Raw genomic sequence first — 17193 nt, 5'->3', positions numbered from 1 at the left:
CTTCAGAGGAGACAATGTGACTGGAACTGAGCTTCAGAATTTCTCTTCTTGCAGGAAAAACAAATGTGGTTGGGGAAAGAGACTAAAATTGGAACTACACGTGAAATTAGTCCAACTGAGGAAAAGGGAGGTTCACAGTAAAAAGATAATGTATGTATTTACCTAGAGACTAAGAGCAAATTTACAATTCTGCACTCTCTTCAATATTTTCTTTTGTGCTTCTTGAAAATCAAGACACAAAATACTTATCTCTAGTCTTGTGGGTAGCTTCTCATCTGTATCACTTTTGTAGTATGATAGTGGTTCAGTCAAATCCTGCGAATTCCTTGCAGCCTCTGAGTTGTAATTAATCAAGGCCAGGTGAAAACCAACGAAATCATGTGCCCCCTTAGTATTTCATCATATTAGGCTTGTTTCACTTTTTAAGACATTTTACAAAACACATGGCATATAAATAGAAGTTGCTAAGGCAGTGTTATCCAACACCCATTCCGTTATTGCTGCTTAACTGAAAACAAGTTTTCTTTACCACTTTTCAGGAACTCTGCCCTCCTAAAACTTGGTCTCCTGACACTATTTTTTTTATGGTTTGCAGCCTTGTTTCGTATTTACTACTATGTTTTCCTTTTCCCCATGTTTAATATATTTTTTAAAGTGCTGAGCTTCATGAAAAAAAAAAAAATCAGCATTTGAGTTGAGCTCTGAAGAATGGGTAGCATTTCCACAGGAAGAGACTGGGCTTAGATGGAGAGAAAGCATTTCAGTAAGAAAAAGCACAAGCAGAAACAGGCAAAAATAAGACACATGCGAGACTCATTATGCACTAAGTTTCTGTAAAAGGATGAGGGAAAGGAAGATAGGGGGAAGAAAGCTAACAGTTACTGAGCACCAATAACTAGGCAGGTACTTCTACTCATTGTGTCTTTCACTCAAGTTAGAAGAACTGTGCGGTAGGTATTAGTTTCTGCATTTGTAAGGTGACAGAAGATACCTCAGCTCAAAAAGGTGAAGTAACCTGTCCAAGTTCACTCGGCTAGGAAAAAGCAGAGCCAAATTTGAACTTAAAAATTGCCATTTTTCTCACTGAGTCATTCAACCACAGCTTTAAATTCTCATGTTTTACAACCTCATATCCTATTTAAGGAACTCTGTTCTTATCAGAAATACTCCTGGCTATTCAAAGCAAGGCTTAAATACAGTCTATTTTGTTACTATGAAAATCCATATATATGAAAATATGAAATAACAGAACCTAACAAAATGCAGATCAGAAAGATCTAGAAGTATGAAAGGCTATTTTGTTACTGTAATTTGCTGAACTGACTTATAATAAAAATCACTTTTCCTATGTCTTCATAACAGGTAGGTGTTAATAAATCAAAAGTAAATTTCATTAGCCTTGAATAAAAAATATGCTTTAAATACAAAGTGTGGTTTTATACTTTATTGTTAAGACTTCCAGCAAGTTGTGCAGACAGAGCCTCCAATTTCGTAAAATTAGTACGAGTTTCACAACCTTGGTTATCTGATACTCCCTGGCAAGTTTCAGTTCTTTCTAGTTTAGTGCAGACAGCAGATTGAACGTGCTTACAAGACCCCAACAAATAAACGGGCAATGGACAATTCACAAAATAGGAACTAGAAATGATTAACAAATATAATTAAAATGTTCAAACTCCACTAGAAATCAAGGAAATAAGCTACAAAATCAAGGAAATACACCATGTTTAAGCTACCAAATTCATGAAAAAGTGCTAGTAGTCAAACAGAAGTAACACCCACACACTTATCAAATGTAACCTGCTTCCCTCTGCTATCCAGCCTGCAACTCTGAGTTCTGTTTTACTAAAATGTTATACATTCTTCCAAATCTCATTATCTATCTCCTAGCAAGAGCTTTAAAGTTTATGATGCTCGTAATTCTAAATGTGGAAATAGACTTTTACACAAATTAGAGAAAACCTGAATGTCTAACAGGGGAATTGTTAAAAACACAAAAACAAAAAACAACTACAGCAAATCTATCAATGAATTTCTAAACAGCCACAAAAATTTCACTTATACAGTTTATACATGAAAAAAACCCCCCTTGTTATGTATGTTACGTGAAACGGCAAAGGACAAAAACATAATGTGCAAAAAATGACTACATAAAAAGCATGCAATTACTTAAAATACATATTTGCACATGTACACATGTGTATATGTGAAAGAGGTAATACTCACCAAAAAAGTATCTGTCCTGGTAAATTTTTAAAATTCAACTTTACTATGCTCTCCAAATTTCTATATATAATGAAAATGTGTTTCTTTTATAATGAAGTAGAAGACAACAAATGTCAGAGACACACTATAGTCTGGGACCGTCTAGTGCAGAGGCAAACATCCCCCAATACAGCAATCTGAGTACCAGCAGGACCACTGCATTACAGCAGGGCAAAATTATTGCCTGTAAATCTGCATACATAATGACCTTAAATAACCAAGTTACATATGGACAGTATACTCTTAAAAAAGAAGGAAAGCACAACAGTTTGTAAAAAGATCTCTATCAAAACAGTACCAACAGAATATTTCACTGGTAAATATTTATTTTCCTAACATCATGTCACTTCCCTGCCCCCAAACCCTAAAAGGGTTGCCGTTGCCAGGAGTAATTTGAACTATTTATTGTAGTGTGCACACATTGCACAATTTGGTCCCATTCTAATGAACGCTCCCCACTCTCATCCGTAAGCTCAAAGGCTCTCATTCACAAGCCTTACGCTCTGGCTGGCCTACTCACTTTCTCTCAAAGAAACTTATGTACTTGAGCTTCTGCTCACTCAGCCACCCTCACTTTGATTCCCTATTCACTCCTACTCCTCCCCCAGTAGACTCTCCATCCTTCCAGGCACAGATCAACCTCTCCAACCATAAGTCATCTCCCTCCTATATATTCCTGTAGAAGTTACTGTCTATAAAACACACCAAGCACTTAACCATGTAGCCTAAAATTATGTAAATATACACATTATCTCCTAAATGCATTTTAATTTCCAAATATAAGGGACCTTAGTTACATTTCTTTTATAATAAATTGCTTTTATATAATGCTTTACAGCTTATAAAGGAACTTCACATGTATTATTTTCAATAAACATGTTGGTGATTTAAAAGAAAATGTTTCAGCAATAATGTACAGAAAACTCATTCAGAGAGCTCATCTCCTAAAGATCCGGGATAGATATTCTTTCCTACAACCCTCAAATAGCATTAGCTATTGGTGGGGGGAAAGCTCAACATTTCGTAATTAACAAAACACCTCAGACTTAGTGCCCAGATCTTGGTTTTTAAATACCATCTGCAATAAAAGAAATCAGGGCTCTTTGGAGAAATGGCTCAATCTAGGGCTGGGGCAGGGAAAGTACTAGATGAGCCTGGAGCATCGTGTAGTACTAACAATACAGAAATGCTCAAAAAAGGCTGGGGCATGATAAAGGCATACAGGAGCCAATCTGAAAGAGTGGCCAATGGCCAAAGCCGGAATAACCTGAATAACAAAATAAATAATGTAGTATTAGATTATGAGTCCATAAAGATATAAAAAAATGATGGAATAAACAGGGAGAAGAAACAAATCTTCCTAGAGGAATTCCAAATTATATATATTCTCCCCTCCAGGAGATGAAGCTAAACCCCCATTCCCCTTCAGTAAGGGCTGGACTTACTTTGAAATAGCAGCATATGAAAAGAAAAAAATACTACCGTGTTTCCCGCAAAATAAGACCTAGCCAGACAATCAGCTCTAATGCATCTTTTGGAGCAAAAATTAATATAAGACCTTGTATTATATTATATCATACCCAGTCTTATATTATAGTAAAATAAGACCGGGTCTTATATTAACTTTTGCTCCAAAAGATGCATTAGAGCTGATTGTCTGGCTAGGTCTTATTTTGCGGGAAACACAGTAGTAACTTTCCAGTAGAGAAACCTATCAAGCAGACAGCACTTTAACCAATGATAAAAGCTTTGATCACCAGTGATGTCATGTGGGGATCATTAACCTCCAAGATGTGATGAGAAGAGCACCTCTATGGTCTTCTTTCTAAGAACCTGTTACCTTAATCATGAGAAAAACATGAGACAAATCCAAGCTAAGGGACCTTCTACAACACACCTCCATAAACCTCAAAACTGTTAAGGTATGACTAGAATTACCATATGACCCAGCAAGCCCTCTCCTGGGTATCTACCCCAAAAATCTGTAAACATTTATCCATAAAGACACATGTGCTCCAATGTTCATTGCAGCTTTGTTTACGGTGGCCAAGACATGGAAACCAAAATGTCCTTCGATAGATGAATGGATAAAGAAGTTGTGGTATATATACACAATGGAATACTATTCAGCGGTAAGAAAAGATGATATAGGAACATTTGTGACAACATGGATGGATCTTGAGAGTATGGATAAGCGAAATAAGTCAGACAGAAAAAGCAGAGAACCATATGATTTCACTGACATGTGCTATATAAACCAAAAACAACAAAAGAACAAGACAAACAAATGAGAAACAAAAACTCATAGACACAGACAATAGTTTAGTGGTAACCAGGGTGTAAGGGGGTAGAGGGGGTGGTAGATGAGGGTAAAAGGTATCCAATATATGGTGATGGAAGGAGAACTGACTCTAGGTGATGAACACACAATGGGATTTATAGATATAATACAGAATTGTACACCTGAAATCGATGTAACTTTATTAACAATTGTCACCCCAATAAACTTTAATTAAAAACAAAACAAAAAAAAAACTGTCAAGGTCATGGAAAACAAAGGGAAGACTGAGAAACCATCGCAGACCACAAAAAACCAAGGAGAAATGACAACTAAATGCAATGTGGCATTCTGGACTAGCTCTTGGAACAGAAGGACATTAACAGACAAACGAGTTAATGGTAACACACCAGTGCAGGTTTCTTAGATTTGACAAGCATACCACAGTGATGTAAGATTAGAGCATTAGGGATAAACTGAAATTGGGTGAGGGGACATGAGAACTCTCTTGGACAACATTTACAACTTCTCTGTAAGTCTAAAAGTATTCCAAAATGAAGAGTTTATAAAAATGTCAGAGATCTAGATTAAATGTGCAGAAGCATCCTGTATCAAAAATCGTAAGATTTGCCATAAGTTTTCAATACCACTAGCCCAGAGCATATCTAACTTGCAGTCAATGCTGATTTCCCTTCCTTCCTCAATAAAAGTGTTCTATACTAACAGGCAGTATCTTTAACCCCAACTGGCCATTTTCCACACATCCTTTGGGTAAAAAGATCAGGAAACAAGTCTGAACAACTTGGTACAAACAATATAAAGTTTACATGAATGTCTGTGAATAAGGGCATTTCGAAGTTTCAAAATATACATAGTTCGTTTTACCAGATTTTTTTAAGTCTCTGTAGGAGTTACAAAAAAAAGAAAAAAACAGATCCAAGGCCTTTAAAAGACAAACCTTGTTGGTATCATGTTCCCATTTAATGAGTAAGAATTTCTGCATATGATAATTTCCTTTAAAAAAATCTACATATTAAAGAAGTACTTCAGTTGTTTGACATAAACTGACATGCATGAGTAAAAAGTGGTAATGTTAAGATTTATAGGGCTGGCCCGGTGGATCAGGTGGTTGGAGCTCCGTGCTCCTAACTCCGAAGGCTGCAGGTTCGATTCCCACATGGGCCAACGGGCTCTCAACCACAAGGTTGCCAGTTCAATTCCTTGAGTCCTGCAAGGGATGGTGGGCAGCGCCCCCTGCAACTAAGATTGAACACGGCACCTTGAGCTGAGCTGCTGCTGAGCTCCCGGATGGCTCAGTTGGTTGGAGCCGTCCTCTCAACCACAAGGTTGCAGGTTCGACTCCCGCAAGGGATAGTGGGCTGTGCCTCCTGCAACTAGCAATGGCAACTGGACCTGGAGCTGAGCTGCGCCCTCCACAACTAAGACTGAAAGGATAACAACTTGACTTGGAAAAAAGTCCTGGAAGCACACACTGTTCCCCAATAAAGTTCTGTTCCCCTTACCCAATACAAATCTTTATAAAAAAAAAAGATTTGTAATGAAACACCTTAATATCTAATATTAATTTGATATTTAAATCAAGACTCTTTGGCAAAACAGGATATATGGTCACCCTAGCTATAGACGTCATTTTGAGAAACATTGTTATAGAGGAAATATAATAGCCTATTTCCTAGTAATTAAAATTTTAATAAGAATCCAAACTACAAGTCCCATTCTGAATTTATAAGACAGTAGATAGTGATATAATTACTTCATACTATAGATAAGCCCGTGTGAACATAAATGAGTAAGTTAAGTCTGTTTCTGTATGTGCAGATTTTAAATCTGGAGCCATACTATGTGCAAAAATTGGAGCTAATGAATGGCTGTTCAAAAACAAAACCCCTGCCCAAAAGATGGTAACTCAGTAAACAGCTTATCCAAAGAAGATTTAAAATAGAAGACATTTAATTTTCAGTTAAATATGGTAATCCACAATGACAGGATAAACTTTAATAATAAAACATCTATTTTCTCTGTCAAGTAGATAGATGTTTTATTAAATCTACACATTGAAAGTGTCTGCGAGTTTTCTGAAATTTTTACAATAGATAAAATTAGGCTAGCCTGAAAGATTTCAGAATGTGAAGTCACAGTAAACACAACCCCCTAGTGTTGATCTTTGTTGCTATACACTCTAAAAAAAGTATGCATCTCCGACCAAAACCAAACCAAACCCAAAATTCCCACAATGAAAATTTAGCACAAACGAATTAATTCAGATTCAATAACGTAAATAATAATGCTGATAAATTCTTGTTCATGCTACATACATCTCAGATTTAAATTATGATGTGACTAATTAGCTATACAGTATTTGTGATATAAAACCAAAGTGTTATCTCAAATCTGAGTCAATGTCATAAAGGATTTATCCATTCAGTTCAATTAACTGATCTAAGCATTTTTTTAGTACTTTTTTATACTAATAGCTCATTACTTCCTCCTTCCACAAACTTAGTACACTTATTCTGTAAAGCAAGGGTTCAGAACCTTCTTCCTTTCATTTTTAAGGATATCCTATAGGCCCAAAATAGACTACAGGAAAAACAATGACAAATGAAAAAAAATCTCATCACCCTTAGAATCACTGAACTCTATACTCAAGGGACAATTCTAAGTTGAGAAAAGAAAAAAAAAAAGAAAAAAATGGGAGGAGGCAACATAAAAACTCCTAAAATGTAGAAGAAATTAGACTAGGTTAAGTTTTCTTTAATATCTTCTTTAATAAGACATTACAGCACACAACTGAGCCTCCAGTGTGTCATTTAAACATGGGGATATAAATTCATACGAAGGAGAAGGGAAACAAGTTTAATCTTAACCCCATTCCTTTTGGCAACTAATGGAAATACAGAATACAAAAGGACCAATTCTCTCTCAGTGTATTTTATCAAGTCTTTTAATTTTCCCCATACAGCAGATTTAAACACAATAAAAAGGGGACCATACTAATAATCCTCACATGGACCATGAGAATTAATGTCTTATGCAAGATCAATGCAGCTATTTCCCCATCACTGAGATAGAGTTAAATATGTCTTCAGCTGCTTATTAAAAAGGGTTAAATATAACAACAAAAAGCTTTTATTCTGAATTAAGAGTAAAGCAAATGGAAAAAATTTAAACCAAAACTTGTGAATGGTTTTTAAATGACTTGTTACTAAACATAAACATATATATGCTCAAAGCACTTTAAGAAGCCTTTAACCAGAACTTCTGTAATACCCACAAGCAATTAGGCAAATTCTAATGTTCTGGTAATCAATATATGGAAATAACGTATTAAATCTGAAACTTAGGAAATTAAATACATGGAAAAAAAGAGACTATTTTAAAGTAAGATATAAGAATAGGAGTTGCTAAGAAACTATTACCACTGAAGATTTTCCTTGGAAATATTTTAAATTTACAGTGAAGACAAAGTGGGCAGAGTATGCACAGCTCCAAAACAAATGCAATGATGAGTGACAGCAGAAAGGGGGAATGCATTTTGTAATCCACAGGATCAGATTGGTGGCTCTAAGCAATTACCAGTAAATATTTGAGTGTTCTTCCTATCACATAACTTTAAAATTTAAACTCAGTTACAGCAGTTTCACTTGCAAAGTTAATAGCTGACAAAAGCAAATTAGGACCCTAAAATTAAGTCTCCTTTAACTGGGTTGGATTTACATCATCCATCTGAACCAAACGACTTTCCCACCCCCCACCACAGGCAAATGAAATGTGGATATTGGCCTATTTTAATACTTTTCTAGTTTAGACGGAAGTCATATTATATATACAGTCTTTGATTTTAGGAACCAGCAAAAAGTAAACTCTTAAAATCAACTACTCAAAAAGGAAAGGAAGGATAAGGTTCTAGGAAATGACCTAGGCACAGGTCATTCCAATCTTCCTGTTAATGCCAAATCCATTCTAGAGTTGGTCAAATCATTAATTTCCAAAAACTCCTTCGAAATGTTTCAATTTCAAATTAGAGAACTTGAAGAATTTTTAAAGAATCCACCATAATTTATAAAGTCTTTACCAGTTCACATAATTCCAGCATATTTTGTAATAAATGATAGGCTTACTGATTATTTTATTATGGTATATATTTCAGAACCTACTTTTTCAGAAGGGGTAACAATCCAACCGCTTTAGAAATGTATCACTTATCTAAAGGGTATACCTGGCTGGCAGCTATAGCCAGGTCATACAGCAAGTAGAAACATTCCAACTTCAAACACAGGAAACAATCAGAGGGGGAAATGACACATGATCTCAATACACTAAGGCAGCAAGTAAGTCATTCTTCACCCAGATGAGCAGCTGCCAATAAAATTGTGTACACAAATTTAATGAATGAGTCTGTTTAACTAATGAACCTGCCACTGAGCTGAGAAAGGGAAGTAAGAATTGCGCTTGCAATTCTGGCTGATGAATTCATTAGACTTTATAAGGCAAATAATGTAGAAAGTTAGAACAGAATTTCTAGAACCATTTATCCTATGATGTTGTAAAATCAAAGTACTACTTTATTAAGTGAGTTATTTTACACAATATGAACATCAATATAATTACAATTGTAAAAAAATTTTTTATAACAAGGATGGACTGATTTTCAGATTTCCAAATCAGAGTCAACTGTACATTTACACAGAATTGTCTTTGCATGAAGCCCAAAAGGGAACAGCATAAAAATGAGTGTTTCTGTAGCCCCTTTATTTTTGCTGACCAACAGTTTGTTAGAAAAGCAGCTGCAGATTTGTTACCTAAGATCTGAGACAGTAGAAGAGTCAAAGGTGTCATGAATTCACCTACAAAACATAAACAAAAATTTCAGTGAATGTAAGCATTGCACAAATGCAGCTTATATACATTTCAAATGTCTAAGACAAAAAGCACAACATGTCTAAGGTATCGAGTTAGTCTGGTCGATTTGTCAACAGGACTTTATAAACAACAGAACTTTGATTAATTTACTTTAAAAAGAAGTAATTCTCACACACACTCACAAAACCAGCACCATCACAACCATTTCGGGGGGAAAAAATAATCCAACCACACAGAAGTGTAAGCTGATTATTTTCAAGCAACTACCAAGTTTATACAGTGTACCTACATTGTGCCCTGTATTTTTCTTCTTTAATATTCTTCCCCCCCCACCTTCTTCCGCCTCCCGCACCCCCACTCTAGTTCAAGCCGTTGTTTCTCAGTCTAGTTGTGTAGAACACATGGGCTCCATGGCCCATGCTGGTATAAAGAGCCTTGCTCCCCCGGCTGAGGCAGTTGGTCGCCAGTCATTAGTCGGCACAGCTGCTCACGGCAACTCTCGCCCGCTGGGGGCCACTCACGCTGGCTGCTGGCAACTCCTGGCAGCACACACGGTAGCCCACGGCAGCACACTCCAACCTCTGGCTGCTCAAGGCAGCCCAGCTCCAGGAGAACCGTTGTTCACAATCTTAGCTGAAGAGGGAGCAGCTCACTAGCCCATGTGGAAATCGAACCAGCGACCTCGGTAGCATGGCACTCCAACCACCTAAGCCACCTGGCCAGCCACATGCCCTGTATTTTAAAGCACTTAGCTCAGCTAAGCACTGTTAAGTAAAATACCTGCAAAAGGCACTCAGGAACATCGGTCTGCATCATTCCTGGGAGCAAGATCCTCAATACCTTGGTAACAATTACTACTTTCTTTAAGCAGATAAGTCTCTTCCATTCTTGTGCCAGACATGGTCAGCATCCCTAGCCCCTCACCCCTCCCAGTTTTGGCTGCAGAAGTAAAAGCTTGGGTGTCGCAAAGGCACTGAAAGGGTATGGTCTGGGAAAATGGACTTTTAACAATTGCAAAGTTAAACATTAAGTTAAAAAGGGGAAGCTAATAGTCTCAGCTAGAAAGTAGAAATCAATTTCACAATTACAGAAGACACTTTGCTCTTGTATACAACCCTGACATTAACAAACAAAAAGACAAGGTCAATTACCTGTAAACAACTTTATGCCTGAACATCAGCCAATTCTGGAGGAAGTGGAGTCTTAGGATGCTTGCTCTCAAAGTGCTGCTTGAAGGTCTTAGGGTCTGGCATTTGCGTCTAATTTAAAAAATTGTACGAAAAAGAAGAGTTAGGCCTTATTCACGAAATAAACATGTGTGCTTTTAAAATCCTGAGCCTGCATATGATAAACAATGCAGAACACTTTTAAACTCCTACAACTTAGTGGCTGGCATGTGAAAAATGACATTTAATGAAGAAATTCCCAACATAGTCCCACATTTCAAAGAGGTATATCACAGAGAATGAAGTATTCTGCTTATCTGATAACAGCAAATAAGTAGCATGCACTGAACTCTTATGTAAAGCATGTTATCTGAATTCTCATAGAACTTTCATAATAATCTTTACTTCCTACTATCCTCATTTTACACAAGGAAATTAAACCCTAGAACTTGATTTGCCCAAGACCTATGCTTTAACTTAGTATTAGTTCCTGCAGCTTTCAAATACACTATACTGACTTCCTCAGGCAAGGAACTTTATTATTTATTTATTTATTTCTTAGCACATTCAATTAGACAAAACATGAAATAAAACTATTTTGTTATTTTGAGTTTTTAAATATGTACTTTTAGGCGAATGCATTTCTTCATCGGTAATTTAGTGAATTTTACTTTTACCCTGCTTCTCTCCAAAGAGGATCTGAAGCTGCTCAATTTCACTGTGTGTATCACAGTTCAATATAAATAAGGTGTTTAATATAACATCTCTCTCGTAGAATTTTTACGTAGTTAGGAACTTCTATTTCATCAGTAATGACGTCTATAGATAATTGAGGACTCATGTCTTATCAAGATCCTGTCCCATCCATACCAAGCCTAACCAAGTATAGGGCTCTTGGGGAAAAAAAAGACGTGTGTGTGTGTGTGTGTGTGTGTGTGTGTGTGTATCGGACCGACCTATTTTTCCTTTGGTACTTCTATGCACTAACTTCAGGGTGGTAAGCTTAAACCAACAGGCAAGAAAAAAGCTCTGGCTCAGAATTTAAGAAAACCTCCTTTGAGGCAGCATGGAGTAGTCCAGGGGTGGCCCCTGGAGCTGGACTCTCTGGGTTCAGATCTCAGCTCTTCTAGGTATTAGGTGGGTGACCCTGTGCAAGTTATCAATCCCCATGACTCAATTTATTTCTCTGTAAAATGAACACAATGAAAGTACTTTATCTTACTGGGTTGTTGTGCAGATTAATGGGCTCCTACATGTAAAACACCTGGATCAGTGCCTGGTACATGGTAAGCACTCGACAATAGCTGTTAGGATTATTCTTCAAATCTAATAAGACATATTGATTCTAGTAAAACCTATCAATGTGAATAAACTATAGTTTTACAGACATCCTAACTATGGATTTAGTGAAAGAGAAAAAAAAAAAAAAAAAGCTAATTTATAACCAGAGGTTTATTTACTAGTATCTTACACAGCTCTAAACTAAGAATGTAGATCTGACCTCTTTACAAAGTTCAAAGTGTGCTGTTTTCCCTTAAGCGGACATCTTTATTCTCCATGAGGAAAGAGACTTTGTTCACTCCTTTTCCCCAACAACTAGGAAACTGTGCCTGGCCACAGGAGTCATTCAATAAATATTTGTTGAGTGGATGACTAAAGATGGATTCCTTCACTGTACTGTACACCTGCAGCTGAATAATAATGTCAAGTATAATTTAATATATATATATGGTCACAAGCACGAGAAGTGGAGTACAGCATAAGGAATAGAGACAGTGGAAATGTAATGGCTGTGTGTGATGTCAGAGGAATAATAGATTGGGGGAGGGGAGTTATCGCTTTAAGGGGTCTAAATGTCTATTACAGTGTTTTGTACACATGAAACTAATTAAAAAAAAAGTTTTTAAAAAAAGTAAAAAAAAGATGGATTCCTAAAATAACCAGCTCTCAAATCTCCTATTTCAAGTAAAACATTTTTTTGCCATGATTGCAAAATTTTAACCTATATAAACCAATCTCTAATGAAAGAATTGTCCAAAGAAAACCTATGTCTTTCAATTTCCCTTACCCTACAGACAGTGCATGTATATATTAAGGCAGCTTTGGCAGCAGCCTTTTGGTCATGCCCTTGTTTCTTCTTTTGTCCAGCTTGCTTTTTGGCATTTTTCTGCTGAGACTGAATCTTCTGCTGTCCACGAGCCATATCTAAAAACAGAAATTGAGGCATTAGAGTGATTTATTTAATATAGAGTTACCTAAGTATGATAACACTCTCAGAGTTGAAGACGTATGTTTTATAGAAAAATTGTTAATCAAAATGCATGAGTTTTCAAATTCTCACATAAAATGCTAATAGAAGATAAATTTGTACAACCACTGTGGAAAGCTGTCTGTTGTTGTCTACTCTATAACCGAACAATATAGCCAACAGAAATGCAAATGTATGTGCACCAAAAGACACAGTACAAGAATGTCCAGTGCACCTGTTTCCAAAACTGGAAATAATCCAAATCCTATTAATAGTAAAATGGATATGAAATTTGTAGTATATTTATAAAACGCAGCATTCAAAAAGAAAAAATTATTGCAAAAGTACTTTTCCCTTGTATTCCTGTTGTGACTTGAGACTCTTACAACTTTCAGAGCTATCATCTGATGCCTCTAAAGGAAATCACAGGAGAAATGGGAACTGTTCTCTTAAATACTTACGTTTCATAAAACTATTGTACTATTCTAAATCTTTCTTAAAAATTGGGTTTTGCAGGATTGCTGGACAAATTATTAAATAAGATTAAATTAGTTCCCAATTGAGAGAATGAACCTTGTAAAAAGGGTAAAGGTACTTATACAAAAATGAAAGATACCACTTTTTACTTCTGGTGGCCTGTAAATTTTAAACTTTTAAATCATTGCAGGACACGAACATATAATGGATCTACCTCAACTTGACCAGAAAAGAACACTGACTTTTTTTCTGACTGGAACCCTAACTAGTTAATGGATATGAGGCCAAATCATTTCATAGAAACATCTGAACTTTTCCCAAAAAAGAAAAAGAGAAACTGAAAAAATGCACCAACTGTACAAGTTCCCTCTAGCATTAAACACTGAACTGAAAGTCAAGTGAAATGTGGAGGATCAAGGCTTTTCTAGGAAGCCAGTGGGATATTTTAACAAATTATAAAAATGTTTAGTATGCTAGCCTAATATAAGAACCCCATCCCCACCAAATAATGATAAATATTACCAGATGTGTTAGTCCTTGAAGACTAAACTTCCATTTTTTTAAACCAAATTCCAAGCCAAATGGAATGATTTTTTTAAAACAGTATATTTAAGTCCAATTGTTATGGCAAGCTTACAAATCTATTCCCATGGAAACAGATTTGGTTACTTATGTATTATTTGGATGATAGTAGTGTAGTCAAGTATTCATTCTTTATATATCCAAATGTTTCATAGCATTAGTAATGTCTCAAAGTAATGTCTCAATGTCTTAGCATCAGTAGTTTGTTAGACTACTTCAGTCTTCTCATGCAGCTGAACTCTTCCATGCAATGTAAGCTACGTATGTTAATACACTGATTGTGTAGGTAACCTCTAAAATTGCTTTATATTGGAAAAAAACATAAATGGTAGACCACTAATTCAGAAGTTTCTTCGACTTCTATTAGTATTAGCTATTATTAATAACATTTTTATGCAGTGTCATTAGATACACATTATTTTTAATTTTTGTAATTTTTTTTGGTAGTTTTTGTATTTAGGATTTCTCCTGAAATATATTACACAGTAAGTTTAACCCATTTTCCATTGCCATCTAAAATCAGTAACAACAAAGCCCTAAAAGCTTTAATAAATAAAAGACTGTAGTCGCTTGTTCTTATTTTTAAAACGGAAAACAACCAAGTAAAGGAAATAAAATCAAATAGTCTAAATTCATTGGGTAGGTCCTTAACTTCTAACAACACACTGCACTGATTTCCTTTCTGAAAGCAGAAATGCAAACGAACAAACCACCTGCTTTTGGACAGTTCAACTTCGGACCTGCTCTGGAGCCAAGCGAATTTTCTACAAAATCTGAAGCATAACTGCTCCTTGATTAAATGTGACACACGGGAGGGCCCGAAGGCATTAACAAACATCTAAAAACTGTTTTTTTAATATGACTCAGTGAGGTTTTGAGAGGGCTGCAAAGTGGGAAGTCGTCGGAAAATAACGAGTTATTTTAAAATGAGGAGCTCTTACAGGAGGCAACAAGTAAGCACGGCCCCAAAGCTTCTCTTAAAACCAAAACGAGTAAGAAAACACTGTGGATCCGGGAAGAGGGATCCTTCGGTACAACCCTCTGAAACGAAGCGGCCCAGGCGGTAACCGACATCCGACCTCAGCTTTTCACTCCATCCTTTTGGGGAGGGGACACGACGAAAGCACCCGAGCAAGGAAGGCGTGTTGCACCAACACCCCATGGCCTCAGCTGCAGCCTAGTGCGCCTCCCTTCCCGAACCGGCCGGCCTCGCCTCGGGGAGCCCCCTCCTCTTTCCTGTCACCAAGGCCACAGAGCCGCCACCTACCCACCACTCCTCACGGACCCCGGCCCCGGTCGCGCCTCCCGGAGGCCTCGGCTGCCCGAAACTCGGTCCTTTCCGCCACGGGAAGCCCCGCTCTCCAGACCCGAGCGGCTGCTGTCGCCAGGGGTAAGGTTACCGTTCAGCGCCAGCGGCCGGCCTGAGAGCCGGCCACCTGCAGGGCCTGGCGGGCGCCGAGCTTCCCCACCTTCCCGCGGCCCGTGCCGGGACAGCACTGGCCGGCCACCCCCCAGCAAGGCCAGGTAGGCCGGCGGCCTCCCGCGACCCGCCGCGACCCCACGGTCTCCGCCCACCCCGGTTCCCGGGCGTCCCGCGGCGCCAGCGCCTCCCCCACAGCCGCTCACCCGGGCCGGGACAGTCGTGCCTCGGAGAGAGCGCGCAGCGCGAAAGGGCCGGGGGAGGTGGCCGCAGGGAGAGGAAGGGGGAGAGCGCCCAGCGCCGCGTCGACTTCCACCACCCGCCCAGGAGGGCTAAGAGGAGAGACCAGAGCACAGCAGCCCGCGCCTCGCACCCGCCGCCGCCGCCGCCGCCGCCGCGCGCGCCTACCGCCGCCTCAGCCTTGGGGAAGGCCACTAAGCCTCGTGCCCGCGCACGCCGCGCAGCGCTCCCGGTCGTCCCAGGGCCCCCTGCCGCTCGCAGCCCCCGCCCACTCGCCTTCCTGCTGCGGCCTCCTCCCCGCCCCCGCCCCCTCGCACGCCGGCGCTCTTTCCGGTCGCGCGGGCCAATGGCAGCGCTCCCCTATTACATAAGTGCGAGGAGGCGGGGCCTGGCAACGACGGCGGCCCCTGCGAGACGGGAGCTGTGGGAGACGTCGCCCTCTGTCCGGACGGCCCTCCCCTCCCGCGTGCTCTAGCTGGGTGGCTTCAGCGAGCCTTGGGAACCGCGTGATCTCGGTCCTGGCGGGTGACAGCCAGCAGCGTATTTCACAAGTCGCTCGCTCGCTCACTCACTCGGGCGGCGGCCAAGCCTCGGCCTCCGCGTCCCTTCTCACGCGCCTCCCTTCTCGGTGGCTACCTCCTGTGCAGCCGCCCGGGGAGGGGCCCGGAGAGGTGTCGCCGGGGTGGCGCGTGTCACCGACCCGGGAGCCCACCACCCGCAAGCACTGCCGCCTGCGCCGCACGGGAGACCGGCGGGCCCGGAGGCCTTTGTTCTCTCACCAGCGGGTTCCCACGGAAACCCCGGTTACTTGACCAGTCTAGGGTTTTTAGTGAATGCAAAATAAAGCCTGACTGCCTCGGGGAAAATTGCTGGGTAGGCCTCCCTGACCGGCATATGCTGACTACTAACAAGATAGCGAGTTGCTAATTTTAGGGGGAATGGTTGATGGTTTGTGTGTCTTGATTTCCGGGCCCTGACACTTACAATATCAACCTACGGTGGTGATTGTAATGACTTAGCTGGAAGCGGCCTTTGAGACGCTGGCTTTCTGCTGCATCTCCTTCTACCCCCTGCACACACATTAAATTCTGGCTAGCTCTAACAGCAACAGAAGAGGGAAGCTTTTGCATTTGACATTCTCAGCTTACCCATAGCCTCCACGCTCCCAAATTTACCTGTCACTGCCTAGGAAACGTTAGTGGAATATAAATACAGCCCAAGTTACCTGGATTGGGATATAGATAACCACAAAATTGTTTAAAATAGCCAGGAAGGTGTGAACCGCTTATTGCTTTTGGGTGGCGTGCAACGATCTAGTTGTTCAGTCCTGCCTTTTCATTCTCATTTCAGCTCCTCTCATTTTTACTTCATACACCCTTCCTCTCATATTGCAATTTTAAATTATATGTTTAAATTGTATTAATATCACTCCAGGACTCAAATGTAAGCTCGTTTTCATCGCTGTTTACCCAGTGCCTAGCAGTGTGTTAAACATAGTAGGCACTGAATAAATGGATATTGAACAAAGGAACTGGATGTATCTAAAGAAAGGACTTTTATTGACATAACATGAAGCTATAGCTTGATCATTAGTAGTTACTATAACCATAATAATTGTATTAACCTGGCTAAT

The 17193-nt window shown here is 39.4% G+C and overlaps 1 protein-coding gene across 4 annotated transcripts; it reads right to left on the bottom strand.

The window, feature by feature from the left end:
• Positions 1-9094: 9094 nt before the first annotated feature.
• ZNF706 (zinc finger protein 706) lies at positions 9095-15858 on the bottom strand. 4 transcript variants are annotated; one of them, XM_081069974.1, is made up of 4 exons: positions 15527-15858; positions 12662-12798; positions 10579-10686; positions 9095-9411 (listed from the first exon to the last, which is right to left on the bottom strand). In XM_081069974.1, exons 2-3 carry the CDS (start codon positions 12794-12796, stop codon positions 10591-10593), a joined length of 231 nt encoding a protein of 76 aa, XP_080926100.1. In that variant the 5' UTR covers positions 12797-12798; positions 15527-15858; the 3' UTR covers positions 9095-9411; positions 10579-10590. The 4 variants fall into 4 exon arrangements, with proteins under 4 accessions (XP_080926100.1, XP_080926101.1, XP_080926103.1 ...); XM_081069975.1 differs by having other exon boundaries at positions 15729-15837; XM_081069977.1 differs by having other exon boundaries at positions 15694-15712.
• Positions 15859-17193: the final 1335 nt, after the last annotated feature.

The sequence above is a fragment of the Rhinolophus hipposideros genome (genome assembly GCF_964194185.1).
Source record: "Rhinolophus hipposideros genome assembly, chromosome: 13".
Taxonomy (NCBI): domain Eukaryota; kingdom Metazoa; phylum Chordata; class Mammalia; order Chiroptera; family Rhinolophidae; genus Rhinolophus; species Rhinolophus hipposideros.
This window is presented reverse-complemented; position numbering and strand designations above follow the sequence as displayed.